The sequence below is a fragment of the Cebidichthys violaceus genome, unplaced genomic scaffold (genome assembly GCF_023349555.1).
Source record: "Cebidichthys violaceus isolate CVI_PGR_0920_01 unplaced genomic scaffold, fCebVio1.0.p SCAF_10, whole genome shotgun sequence".
Lineage (NCBI taxonomy): Eukaryota > Metazoa > Chordata > Actinopteri > Perciformes > Stichaeidae > Cebidichthys > Cebidichthys violaceus.
Genome location: NW_027176263.1, coordinates 15111608 through 15125853, shown reverse-complemented (window position 1 = coordinate 15125853; position 14246 = coordinate 15111608). Strand labels below are relative to the sequence as shown.

General features: G+C 43.6%; 1 protein-coding gene across 3 annotated transcripts in view; it reads left to right on the top strand.

Annotated features, from left to right (window-relative positions):
* The window catches only part of smap1 (small ArfGAP 1), a 95732-nt gene extending 90690 nt beyond the window's left edge, over positions 1–5042 (top strand). For 2 of the 3 annotated variants that reach the window (XM_068727184.1, XM_068727169.1), the window contains exons 9-10: positions 1933–2177; positions 4876–5042. In XM_068727184.1, the coding sequence (XP_068583285.1) occupies positions 1933–2177; positions 4876–4998 (368 nt within the window). In that variant the 3' untranslated portion in view covers positions 4999–5042. The remainder of the gene's footprint in view (positions 1–1932; positions 2178–4875) is intronic. The other variant, XM_068727176.1, reaches the window with a different exon arrangement.
* The last annotated feature ends 9204 nt before the right edge of the window (positions 5043–14246 follow it).

Sequence of the window (14246 nt, the reverse complement as noted above, 5' to 3'; positions counted from 1 at the left end):
TCCTAACCCTACCATGTATTCAAGGACCGGCGGGTCAGACCACTTAAAGGTGTCGTAAAATGTAGAGAGCAAGCAAACATTGCACACATACAGTGTCTCATAAACAGGGAGGGGGGGGGGGGGTTACATAGTCATATAAGCACGAGAGCACGCACACACACAGACAGAGACACACACACACACACACACACACACACACACATCCATCAGAGGAAAGATGCATCATTGAAATGGAGGAGAGTGGAAGGCAGATGAAAGGTCAGCGTGCTGAAAAGCAGGCGGGTCCACTTACCGGCACAAACGGACTCGCGCTCGCCTCACCGCTATTATGTGTAAACGCCGACGACTGCAGACGTCGGTTTCTACATCGGCGGCGTGCTGCGTGTGCATCCACCCGAGCGTGTCTGGGAGCGCGTGGGAATGCGTTAGCGGTACGTGATTTCCTGAATGGTGAAAGATAGGAGGCAGCTTGATTTGTACGCATCGATTGTATCGCTGCACGATCACACTTACGCAAAGAGGATTAGGGAAGGAAATCAGCATGAGGGGCTTTCTGCTGCCTTATTGTCCTCTCTTGAGTCCTAATAGATGCTGATGGAGATCAAAGCCAAGAGAACCTCGCCAGGCTAATGCCTTAAATCACTGACTTTCGTCCTGTGTGTGTGTCTGTGTGTGTGTGTGTGTGTGTGTGTGTGTGCGCGTGCTCATGCGTGCACATGAGCATGGCTGCCTCTGCAGAATGCTTGTGGATCTAAGTGCAGCTAATTAACTAACCTCCAAAACAGTCCGCATGTCCTTTACTGATTTACACTTTGAACCTGCACCAGTGGAGGATTTTAAACTTGGAGATATGAATTGAGCTTAAAAAAAGGCCATATTTCAGCATCAAGTGGACGTCTCTTGATATTTTGTTCATGGAGTCAACACAGCTGACTAATATCAGAGGATGTTTTGTCCATTAATCTAAGTTTTCTGTCTTATTTTCCCACAGTGGTCTCATGCGGTGCTGATGGGTGTTTCTTTATGAAATATGATGATCTGCGGATTCAGATTCATCTTTAGAGACAGTAATAAAAAAGCGTTTCTACTTTTTGATGTGAAAATGGGCCCAGTCATTCTCATTAGTTAGGTCTAATGTTGTTGTGACTTTAAAGGTACAATCGTTAATATTTTAGTCCCGGTTGAATTTGAAGTTGGAGTTCATTATAACAACACAGATCCTCAATTTGACCCATCAAGGGTTAACAGTGGTGCCAAAAGTATTGCACCTCCTACGGCTGCTTCACAATAAAAGCCACCCCGTTTTTTCTTGGTTTTTTTTTACCAGTTGAATGCTTTTAATGTGAAGCAGCAGGAGATGTTCTGTTTGCGTTCGGCGAGTAAGACTGAGAGTGAGACTGTTCTGTTAATAACACTAAAGAGGAACTACATGCAGCGTAGTTTACCTGTGAATCCCCACATTTGAATCCAGAGGGAACGGTGGACTCCGCCACTAACAAGATACTGTAGAGTTAGATCATTACAGAATGTGAATACATTGCAGGAAAAGAACATAGATAGTGTGAAGACTGGGTAGTTTTATAATGCAGTTATTAAGGATTATTACTTTATAACACACCCGAACACATCAGGCAATGAAGTACAATAACAAGACCGAGTTAGTAGCTGTAGTGGCCATGCTTAGTGTTTTGAACATTTTTGCTCTGATGTGGAAGTTTTAAGATTTCTTATATTTGGATATTAAAGAGCAACTGTTTACTCTTTAAATTCATTATTTTCAACACTGGATTCTGGAAAACTATGTATTTATTTCAACATGTTGAGTTGAAAATAAGCCAAGTAGTAGGAAAGTTAACGTGTGTGTGTGTGTGTGTGTGTGTGTGTGTGTGTGTTATGTGTGTGTGTGTGTGTGTGCGCGTACCTTTGCACCAGCAGGAATGTTCGTGGGCCAGCCTCAGATGCAGTTCACCCCGCAGGGTTTCGCTCCAGGGGCGGCCGGAGCCGTCCCGCCCAGCACCGCCGCCATGATGGGCGGAGGGGCCGTGATGTCCGGCGTGGCTCTGCCCAACGGCGGCTACGTGGGCATGCAGCAGCAGGGCGGGATGCCGGCCAACCAAGGGCAGAACATGTACTGCATGCAGCAAGGACAGCAGCAAGGACAGTGGAGCATGAGCCAGGTATCGCTGCGTAATTGGTTTTATGGTGACGGTGAACTCGTCTTAACATCTTGCTGATTGTAATTCCTCTCCAGTTTCTCTGCACATTAATCTTTTATGAAGCACACTTACATGTTTACTGTGTGTCTAGTAAGCCCCATTAAAAGTGTCATAAGTGTCTCATTTCCTCCACACCTCCATTATCCTGGACCAAACATTTAATACATGGTCCTCCGCTATTTTCTGCTATTTTCTTCAATGACCTCGCCCCCTTTCAGCCTCTTTAAAGCACACGAAAAACGGGTCGGGACCCACGGAGGTCTTGTCAGGGTACAACTTTGAGTCCCATAAGGAAGCCCGAATGTTGGCATTGTTCTGATAACTGTTGCCTACTTATAACCAGGCGGGGAACTCTGGGTCTATAGAAGTCTATGAGATAGTGACCCTAAAATACGGTCACTTCCGTTCACTGCTTGCAAAAATCGAATGTGGCAACAGTCCAGATCCAAGATGGTGATGGGCAAAATGACGAACTGGAGGCTTCAAATCAGCAGTCCACAAACCAATAGGCGACGTCGCTATGACTACGTCCACTTCTTCTATACAGTCTATGCTTATTAAAGTGAATCTGAACATGAACAACGTCCAAACGTTCTGTTGGTTTTACTGATGAAAGAATGAGAATGAGCCGGTTAACTCCGCCTAAATGCATTTATGTCATCGTGCCATGTGTATATGTTTTCACGAACACGTTTATCAAATCTATATCCCCTCATAATGGTTGGTTTCTTGGTGTCTCTTACGTTTTATAACTTTCAATTCATCCCAATTTATGAACCAAACTCTCTTAATAAAAGTCCATTTTTATTTATACAGCCCAAAATCAAAGGGGCTTAAACTGAAGAGGATCTCTCTCTGTTAACTTAGTTAATACAAACATCAGCTAAGCTAAGTTCAAGCTAACTGGATATCAAGTAGTCTGTCGGCCAACAAGGGAGGAATGACATCAGATCTTTAACAGTGTGTGCTGCGGCTTGTTTGGAAATAAATGTCTTGTCTGACCTTTATTCCTATTTAGTGTCTGATTGAAAGCAGCGAGTTCACACCGAGGCGATCCAGCCTCTTGTTTTCATTAAATATATTGTATTTTTCTTCAAAACTATTCATACCGACAGTGATGTGAATATGTGACAGTTTTAACACTCCTTTAATAAAAGGTTTGAATATGATACGCAGGCAGAGGAACAACTACCAAGATCCTATTGATCTATCTGTCTGAGCTAAAGTGTTGTATAGCCAAAGCTAGGGCTTTTATTGTGGAAGGTTACAATGGAGGGAGTGGATCTGGTCTGCGCTGCCTTTGTCGAGGTTGAAAGGAGTCGTACATTTTGCCGTGTTAGTTCGGACCACAGACCCTCTGTGTTGTCTCATAATATCTGAGTTCTGTGTGAAAGCAGCCCGTAAAAAACGCACAGTTTGTAAAGACCGTCTATCTGTTCGAGTTTAGACGGCCGAAATCCAAGATGGCAACGGCCAAAAACGTCAAACTCTAGGCTTCCAAACGGCACTCCACAAACCGATGGGTGACGTCACGATGACTACGTCCCCTTCTTATTCACAGTCTATGCACCAAACACAAAAAAAGCCATGTCATTTTACTTTCTGGATCAAGGTGATGATGATTTTTTTGTTGTGTGGAACGGACATATTGAAAGGTCCTGTTACTGTTATGTGTACAGCAACACGGAGGCTCCGTAGTGCAGAGCGGGATGGCAAAGTTTATGACTGCTTCCAACCTTTACGATGCAGCTGAGACCAGATCCACTCGATCTCTTCATACCCTTCACAATAAAAGCCCTAGACATATGACATTTGCAGGCTAGTACTTTGCATTTTCATGTTGTTTATTTGTCACGCCCCCACTGTGTCTTTATACACAGGTAACTTAAGTCTGTTACCTGCTGCTCAAACAAACACACACCACTTATACCCAGTATATATACAGTGTGTGTGTGTGTGTGTGTGTGTGTGTGTGTGTGTGTGTGTGTGTGTGTGTGTGTGTGTGTGTGTGTGTGGGTTGGGGGGTTGCAATCGGCATTCAAAATTGTTGTCAGCATCTTGACATCCAGGGAGGTTAATGAAAGATTATCAATCACCACTGAGACACACACAGTCTCAAAGAAGTGGGTGGTGGCTGACGAGGTGTGTGTGTGTGTGTGTGTGTGTGTGTGTGTGTGTGTGTGTGTGTGTGTGTGTGTGTGTGTGTGTATTGCGCAGGGAGACGTAATGGAATGGTGACTTGATGAACGAGCGTTCGGTTGCATGATGCACGACGCATAACCTCACACACACACACACACACACACACACACACACACACACACACACACACACACACACACACACATACCGGCACTCAGCCACCAGCTCTCAGATGACCAGATAAACGAGAAGCGCTGCACCCAAGAACATTCATAATAGATAAGGCAGAGGGTGGGGGGGCTTTAAGAGCGGAGGCGAGGGTAAAAAGAGAGGGAGTTGAGCTAGAGGTCGATGAATCCCCCCCCCCTCCACCCCACCCTTGCCTCTTGGATGAGGGAATAGCTGTCTTCTTCAGCTCTGATGAATTTTAACAGTGACTCCCCCCCTCTCTCTCTCTCTCTCTCTCTCTCTCTCTCTCTCTCCCCCCCCCCCCCCCCCCCCCATCTTTCTCACTCAGATGACCCAGCAGATGTCAGGCATGGCTGTGAGTGGTGGCCAGTCAGGGGCTCCCGCAGCCGGTTGGCCCGCGGCTCCCCCGCCGGCTTCCGGCCAGACCCTCAGCACTCAGCTGTGGAAGTGACGAGCAGGAGGTCCGGAGGAGGAGTGTGTGTGTGTGTGTGTGTGTGTGTGGGGTGGGGGGGGGGGGGGGGTTATGGGTTGAACGGACGGCAGTCATATGGCAACAAAAATAGCCAAAAAATGTATTCCTGGCCCACCCAGCTCCGAATAAAGAACGCACAACATGGGTAGTTTGACTGCCTTTAATGCCCCCCCCCAAAAAAAACAACAACTACCCACCTTGATTCCTTTAATAAGACAAGATGACATCACACTGGATGGAGCGGGGGGGGGGGGAATAAGAAAGTCTGGCAGCTGTCGTTTCCCGCCTTCATTTTCTTTGTTGTCGTCTGAAGAAAGAGACAAAAACAGAATCTGAAAGAAAAGAAAGCGTCTGGACCGATAACTTCAAGTGTCTATTATAGTAATATTGTATCCTTACCAAAATGGATAGTTAGTGAATAGTCTTTCAATACCTACAGTAGATATGGCTATCTTGTGGTTGGTCCCACCCTCTGCTGTGTATATTGTAACCCCCCCCCCCCCTATAGTCGTCTGAACAGTACTGTATTTATGTGACTATGATGTGAACCTCCCACTGTCTTCAGAGCCATAGGAGAGAGCTTGACGCCCTTTCGCCTCTCGATTACTTTGATTTTGGTTTGACCTCTTTGACGTTCCAGAGGCGCCGTTGTCCCGGATACTTTAAAGCGTCCTGTGGAGTTTACAGTAGCATCGCTGAAACGGGGTTGAAAGCTGCTTACGGCGGATGTAATTTTGTTCCGAGTCATACAAAGAATTTGAAAACATTCAGCAGTCAAATAGTGTCTCATTATGACAACTTCAAGGTATTTTTTTTTCTTCTCCCACAGCAGCCAATGTTCCACTGATCAGCTCTACAGTAAAGAGCATATACACACACACACACACACACACACACACACACACACACACACCAGTGGTTCCTAACCTTGAGGTTGAGTCAGAACTGCACATGAATAAGATCATTAAGATAGGAAACAAGAAAGTCTTGCCTCCAAGGACTCTAAAAGTTATTGTACTTAAACCTTTTAACACTTAACCACTCATTGAACCTCTCATGACTCATACACATAACCACAGCACATCTTCAACTCTTACCAGAGATGAGAGAGAAGCGAGACTGCTCACTGGTCAAAAAAACAAACAATCGCTGCGTCCAAAATCAATGGTGGAAACAGCTAACGGGTGAGCCGTGTCGCTTCTTTCTCATCTCCGTAGATAGTTGCACATGCTCAGTACCGATTGGGCAGGTGCCTAGTGACGATGTAAAGTTAGCCAGAGCTAGCAAAATGTCAGCAATTTGGCAAAATTCTGAACACACTGGTATCTGATTGATACTTAAGTTCAGGTATCGGAATCTGTGTCGGGAAGGGAAAAAAATGGTAACAGAAAATAATTCAAATTGTTATGATTCAGCCCCAAAAAAAGCTTTTCTTTATCACCAAAATGTTTGTCAAGCCCGAGTTGCAGGCAGACATTCCCTTGCCTAAAAGAGTCAAAAACTGAAAAAGGTTTGGAACCACTAATGAATAATAACCCGACTCTGGATGTGACGACACTCTTAGTATCACTCGTATATTATTATATTTATATGCAGATGATACAATGCTGTACCCAAGAGGTTCCCTTTAAGTGATTGCTGGGAGCCTCTGTGGTGTTTTTAAAAGCTAACGAGCTGGGTTCAGTAGACCCTGGGCTCCGAGCCATTGAAAACTCGCCTTGTTATAGAAATGAGCTGGAATCGCCGCAGTATGTCTTTACTGCACCGTAGTAGGTAGCATCGTATCTCCGGCCGTGTCGTGGTTTCGTCAGTCGGGTCGTTTTAATGGGAACGGCAGAGACGAGTAAACTGTCGGTTCACTTCTAACTGCTGGGGAGGACTTCTACAATCTTTTTTTTTTTATCTTCTTAAAAAACTGGACCAATGTCGCTCCCCTCATGTGTGACGCTGTAACTGTATATTCTACCATCCGCCATCTTTGTTGTGGTGTTTCGTTGTGTGCAGTACAAGAGAAGCACAGTTATTCTGAAGCAAATAAACCTGGGGGACCAATCAGAGGGCTAGATGATCGGGGGGGGGGGAAGGATTGAACAGCCCTAGCAAAAGGGGACCTGCATGAAAAAACGCTGGATGGGTCCCATCGCCACTGTCCAGTCCTTGTTTATTCAGACTAAGAACGGAGGAGCAAGAGTAGAAGTGAATAAACATGCATACTAGTGTGATCAGAAGTATCAATACATACGGTTTCCATACTCATTTTCAACAGTATGGATACACAGGTACCAGCTGTGCTGCCTTTCTGCTCTGTCTTGTCTCCAATGGCGAGTTCACACACACACACACACACGCACACACACACACACACACACAGACACACACATTGCTGTTTATCTTTAAATAAAGATCTCAGATTTTATGCCCTCAATGTTGTGTCAATTCTTTCCTGTGGTATCAAAAATGGTCTAGAATATTGTTGTTTTTCAAGGTGTTGTTTCGGAGTTAGACATTTTCCATAAAGGGACAACACTAATACACACATACAGTATATATGCACATAGAGTTACAATTGTACAAACACACACATATTTGATAAACGTAAATCAAATCTGTGTCAGTGATGTAACACTCTGTAAGACTTGGAACACATTTGTATGCATTGCAATAAATATAATTCAGAGAGGAAGACATGAAAAAAAATGTAGTACATGAGACAGAGCAGGAGTGGAGTTTATACTCATGACAGAGCACTGGAATGATTTGTGTTATCTGAATAATATTTTATTATTTTTAATATCAACCTTCCAGAATCTATTTAAACCTTCATTGCACTGCATGAACAATCTAGCCTTATATATTAACAGAAAATAGTCAACTATATGTGGTGTGTATTGTCAAAACTAAGAGCCAGTCAACTCTTAAGCATTAATTCAAGTCATTGTATAGTGTGCCAAAAAAGTTGCGGTATATAGCATGTCGAAAAATGTAATTAAAAGGCATATGGCATGTCCAAAAAAGTCATAGTTTACTGTCAAAAACGGCATATATTGGAAAAAAGTCATAGAAGGTACAAGTCACTTAACATCACAACAGACAATTTAAGTAAAACTCATTCAACAATAATTCACTTCAATAAAATGTATAGTTATATTTTGTCTTTATAGTTAGAATTTACATTGAAAAGTGTATTACAGACTAATAAAAACTACATCATCATATCATACTGTGAACCATCAAATCCTCCTCTCCACCCTCGAGGGGATGGGCGTCTCAGGCTCTGCACTCTCCCTGTTTGCATCCTACCTGACAGGTCGATCCTACCAGGTGACCTGGAGGGGGGCCGTGTCGGAACCACGCATGCTGACTACGGGGGTTCCGCAAGGCTCAGTCCTGGGCCCCCTTCTCTTCTCGCTCTACACAACATCTCTGGGTTCTGTTATTCGCTCGCATGACTTCTCCTACCATTGTTATGCCGATGACACCCAGCTGGTCTTGTCATTTCCCCCCGGTGACACCCAAGTGGAGACGCGCATCGCTGCGTGTTTGACTGACATCTCGAAGTGGATGGCGACAAACCACCTCAAGCTCAACCTGGACAAAACTGAGCTACTGTTCCTCCCGGGGAAGGGTTGCCTGCACCGGGACCTGTCCATCACCATTGATGATACCGTGGTGACGCCAACTCGGACTGCGAGGAACCTGGGTGTGACCCTGGATGACCAACTGTCATTCTCGGCAAACATTTCATCCGTCACACGCTCCTGCAGATTCCTGCTCTACAACATCAGGAGGATTCGTCCCTTCCTCACTGACGAGACGGAGCAGGTTCTCATCCAGGCTCTTGTCATCTCCCGCCTGGACTACTGCAACTCTCTACTCGCCGGAGCCCCGGCGTCGGCCATCAGACCTCTGGAGCTTGTCCAGAAAGCCGCAGCTCGCCTGGTGTTCAATCGCCCCAAGTTCTCCCACACAACTTCCTTTCTCCGTTCTCTACACTGGCTACCTGAAAGAGCTCGCATCCAGTTTAAGACTCTGGTGCTAGAATACAGGGCAGTGAAAGGAACAGCTCCTTCCTATCTCCAGGCCATGGTCAAGCCTTACACCCCCGCCCGACCACTTCTCTCTGCTGCCTCGGGGCGATCGGTCGCCCCGTCGCTCAGAGGTCCCTGCGGCCGATCGACCCGGTCACGGCTGTTTTCTGTCCTGGCCCCACAGTGGTGGAATGAACTTCCCACTGACGTCAGGACAGCAGAGTCGCTGCCCATCTTTCAGCGCAGGCTGAAAACCCACCTCTTCAGGAAGTGCTACCCTGAGCCTTCCACTCAGCACTTATTGTATTCATACTAGCTTGTTGCACTTATTGTATTCGTATGACTTATAGCACTAACTGTTTTTCTTGTTTCTGTACTTTGGCTCTGAGTTATGCTCTGCTTCATGCTCTTAGATGCTTGTTTGGAAAAGGAAATGTACTTATGACTTCTGGTGACTAGTAGTTCTTTTGATTACCAATGTTGATGCACTTATTGTAAGTCGCTTTGGATAAAAGGGTCTGCTAAATGACTGTAATGTAATGTAATGTAATCATACTTTGCTGCGGTAGGTGGCGCTATGCACCTAAACGTTGCCATTGCAATCAATCAAAAAAATTCACTTCAACAGTGGAAAGTGGAGAATTTCCTAATGTTCTTGGATAAGATGATAGATCCGCAGGATTTGCACGAACTTGACATCTCTTCCATAGTTTCCACTGACCATGTAAACACCAGTCCACCTGCTACCGTCAGAGTATATAATCATATATAATATGATCTATAATATGATGAAACGGAACAAATAAAGTCATCCGAATTTTGAGTTGCATTCATTTCAAGTTGAATCATCCTCGTTGTATGAAACAAATTTTTCACCGCTAAATTATCTTTCATTTCCATTCATTCTGTCGTTAACTAATTCATAATTTTTATATAATTAAGCTTGTATGAAAATGTGTTAATAGGAAACACTAAATGACCCATTTCTCTGACATTGGGATCCCATCTGCCTTCAATTATAGGAAGAATAGTCACTGTGGCCAATTGTAGAGACGCCGTATATACGACTCTGGTAGCATTTTCTCAGACTTCCATACAATCGGACTTCTTTTTGCAACCCGAGGAGTCGGCTCCTGCTGGTCAGTAGAGAGAATGCAAGTTTGAAAACACTTCTGCGTTAGCTTCACTCGGCAGAACCAAGGAAGCCGCCTGGGTTCAATATGGTTCCAGCTGTCACAAAACTATCATGAAATGTGTTATGCTGTGTTCAAACCAAACGCAAAGCGAATTTTCGCCTTGCGTTACTCGTGGGAGTTTACTCGAGAGGATCATTGGTGTTTCATCACATCATTCGCACTAGAGCAGTGAGGGCTCCCTCTGTGAAGACGTTTCATCAATCATGGCTGAAATAACCACTATTGCTACTTTGTACATGTGGTGGAAGTACCCGAAATCCCGGGAAACTCAATACCGTCTTGTCTGGGTTCATAACATCCTGTATGAAGCTGTATTCACTGCATCTAGCGAGCCACACAGCATCCGGTTCACTACAGCCGTATGAACCCAAAGTCAACAGATTTTGCTGTGATGTAATTGTAATAAACGGATGAAAGGGATGCCGGAATAACTACGTCATGATGCCGATTTGTTAGTTCTCTCTGGGTGAACGCCTACGGCTTCCGATTCAACAACGTCAGCACATCAGTGATGACAGGAAGAGAATCTCAATGCTGATAGGCCTTTTGCGACACTGTGTCACGCAAATTTCTCTACATGAATGAGGCGAATCCGCGTTCTAGCTTTGCGTCATTCGCCTCATTCATAAAGCCATAAAACGCAGATAACAGCAGCTGACTTTAAACTGGGTGAGACAACTTTAAAAACTCTTGCAAACAGGCCATTCGTTTTTTTGGCAGGCGATCCCAAAAGGCGATAAGCAGGGAGCAGGGGCTGCATGTAATGTGGAGCAGCGAGTGAATTTAAATGAAGCAGTAGGCTCGACCGAGATGAGCCAGGCCTGGGCGGAACGGCTCACCGAGGATCTGCCGCAAAAAATGCGTGCCGGTTACATTTGTGTCAGACTCGCGAGATCGAGGCGGCCGCAGTTTTAAGAGCCAGGCGCCTCCTAACGTCTGCTCCTAACCACTTTTCCTTGACCTCTATGGAAAACGTCATGGGGTCAAGGAAAGACGTGAAGGAGAATACAGAAGGAGTTAGGAAAAGACAACCGTGGTGTTCAGGGAATCCGAGTCCGCTTTCACTAAGCTCCGTTGTAATCGTGATGCGACGGCGGATGTCGCTAAAATAGGTCTGCCATGGAGAAACTACAAAAAGTAAAACATGACCCACTCCTTCCTGTCACACACTGCCTCCAGTAGAATCTGACAATTCACTCATGTTTAATATCAATATTTACTTTTTTGCAATAATGTAGATTCAACCGTTCGGTTGTTTAGCAGATTAATAATTTTTTCCTGATGCTTTCTTGTTATTGAGAATGAGAATTCGTTGACTGACAGTTAGCTATATTTACTGTTTATTTTATTTCGTATTGTTACTTTACTTATTTGTTACACGTTATATGAAATGGAACTTAAGGGTTGTCACTGTCAATTCATATTTATCATTATGGATCCCATTGCTTTATGACTGTATGAAAATAACTGTTAAATCTGTATAAGATAAGCATATCTTTTGTTTTCATGGACGGCCGAATGATGCGTCACTTTAAAACGTCGCCGCCGCAAGGAATTGTGGGGCGGCGTTATCTTCTTTCTTTCTTTCTTATCAAGGCGACCACTTAGAAACTTCCGGGTCATTTCACTCAGTAGGGAACCTTCCTAAGCAAAAAGGACTTCTCGACCGACACCCAAGACCCAAGGCATGGTGGGAAACGCTGAACCGATCAAAGAGCTGACTGGCTTTTAGTTTTGTTAATTATTTTCTGTTTGATTGTAATATTTAACGCTTGTAGGCTTTTAGTGTCATGCCCTGCAATGAAGGATTAATCTCTTAACAAACAGATTGTGGAAGGTTGATAATATTATATTTTCATAGTACAAGCAGCAATTACAAAGGTCTTCACTAGGCAGACACAAAAAGAATGTAAGGATAGAATATAATGCCAGATATACAGCATTCAGGAGCTCTATCGTCCAGCACGCATCAGCAGTGGGTAATAGAGGCTTAGTGAGATGTGTCGACCCAACACATACTGTTTTCTGTGATTGCTTAACTATCTATCAGTGGAGTTTGTGTCACGGTTAGCAGCTCAACAACTCCTAAGGGCAAGATGGACGTTATCCCAAGATGCATTACGTCGAGTCTTTTTCTTCTGTGTGTTAATCTGGTGTTAATTGGCGGATTGCGAACCAACTTTAAAGTTGCATATCACCACCTACTGAGTGTCGAATAATAGCATAATGTCTGACTACTTACTGAAAGAAAGAAAAGAAACAGACGAACAAACAAATGAAATGAAGAAGCTACATCCTATTTCCTAATACTGACAGTATTTTATGACCTCAGTAAGGATTATAAACTCCACTCCTGCTCCGTCTCATGTGGTCATAGAGACAGAGTGTTACACATGTGGCTAGTGTGACCAACAGATAAACATATTCCATAAATGTAATATGTCCTTCAGGTATATTTCCAATGCGTTTACATTTCCGAGTGCCTTTTACAGAGAAAAGTGGTTTACGTACATTAAAAAAAACAAATCTGTGTTCGTCATTGTCCAATAACTCTTTTAAACCTGTACGGCCACAGCCGCAAAATGAATGTATTCATTTGAACACATATGGGTCCTATTGTTTATACTGGATAGTAGATGAACTCACATGACCTGCAAACTTTCCTTCAAGCTTCCTTTGTTTTATTTTAATGCAACAACCAACTGGCTGAAAAGGGATTTTATTAGTCCCAATACTGTTTTTTCTGGTCCAGACATCACAAATAAAGTACATCCAAAAGCAAATGTAATGCTGGTGACTTACCTCGATGTACGTACCAACTGCTCTGTGCATGTTGTGGAAGTCCCAGGTTGGTGGGAAAGCCAAACGCCGTCCTGTCGAGGTTCATAACATCATCTGAAGGCGCTTGGTGAATTTCACCGCAGCCTGGCACGAATTTGTGTCTATTTGCTTCTTTCGGTAACTTTGTATTTCGTCGCACAGCAGGACAGCTTGTGGTTTTCAATTACAGTTACAATTTCATACAATAGAGAAAGAGAAGACAGCATCAATTCCTCCATAAGAAATAATAACCAGATTATTATTTTTCATTATCGATTCATCTGGTGGTTATCTTTTATGATAAAAAGATTGATTGTTTAGTGTAGGAAATGTGAAGAAATTGCAAAAAAATGAACATTACGAGTTCTCAGGGTCCAAAGTGACTTCAAATGTTGAATTACTTCGTAGAAAATATGAAATGAAACAGGATTTAAAACAGCAAATCTTTTCGTGTGACTCAATGACTTTAACAATGAATCACATTATTTCATGCAACATTTCTACTTTTTTTAGCTATGTAATTGTACTGTATGTGCTGAATCTAGTGCATACGTATTTCTCTCTGTGGCAGGTAATGTGTGGTATTGAGTTGTTGGCCTTTTGTACATTTATGATACGTGTGAGTAAAAGAAAAAATAAAGGGCCAACGTAGCAATATTACATAATTTCCCTGACATATTAAAACATTAAAAAAATAATTAAAAACCCGTTGAGGCTCTGCATCAGAGGCCTCCTATAAGAGGTGAAAAAAATTATATGAGAAAAAATGAGGATATTATATTTTGTTTGCTCCGAGATGGTCATTTGAAATAAAGGCTGTTTGCTCCTGGATTTCCTCCTGGTTTTTTTACCTCCTGTTTACATCATACTCCTATACAGCGCCCTCTAAACGTCAGTGATCAGGACAATAGTGCCGATAAAACACCCTGAAGAAAAACGGTTGTTTCACATTTGAGCTGTGAAACTAGAAGCCCGTCTGATGTGCTGTTTATATCCTGTCTGCTCGATTCATTCCTTGTGTGTGTTCGCTTGTGAGGTGAGTTCTCATTGTTCTTCGCCCTCACGCTCTGCATTATTGATGGCAGCTTGAAACATCACTTTTAACGTCGCGCGTGTACGCTTCCAAACCTGATCGCACACTTAAGACGCACAGAATGAGAGGACGACGGAGGTTGATCCAGTT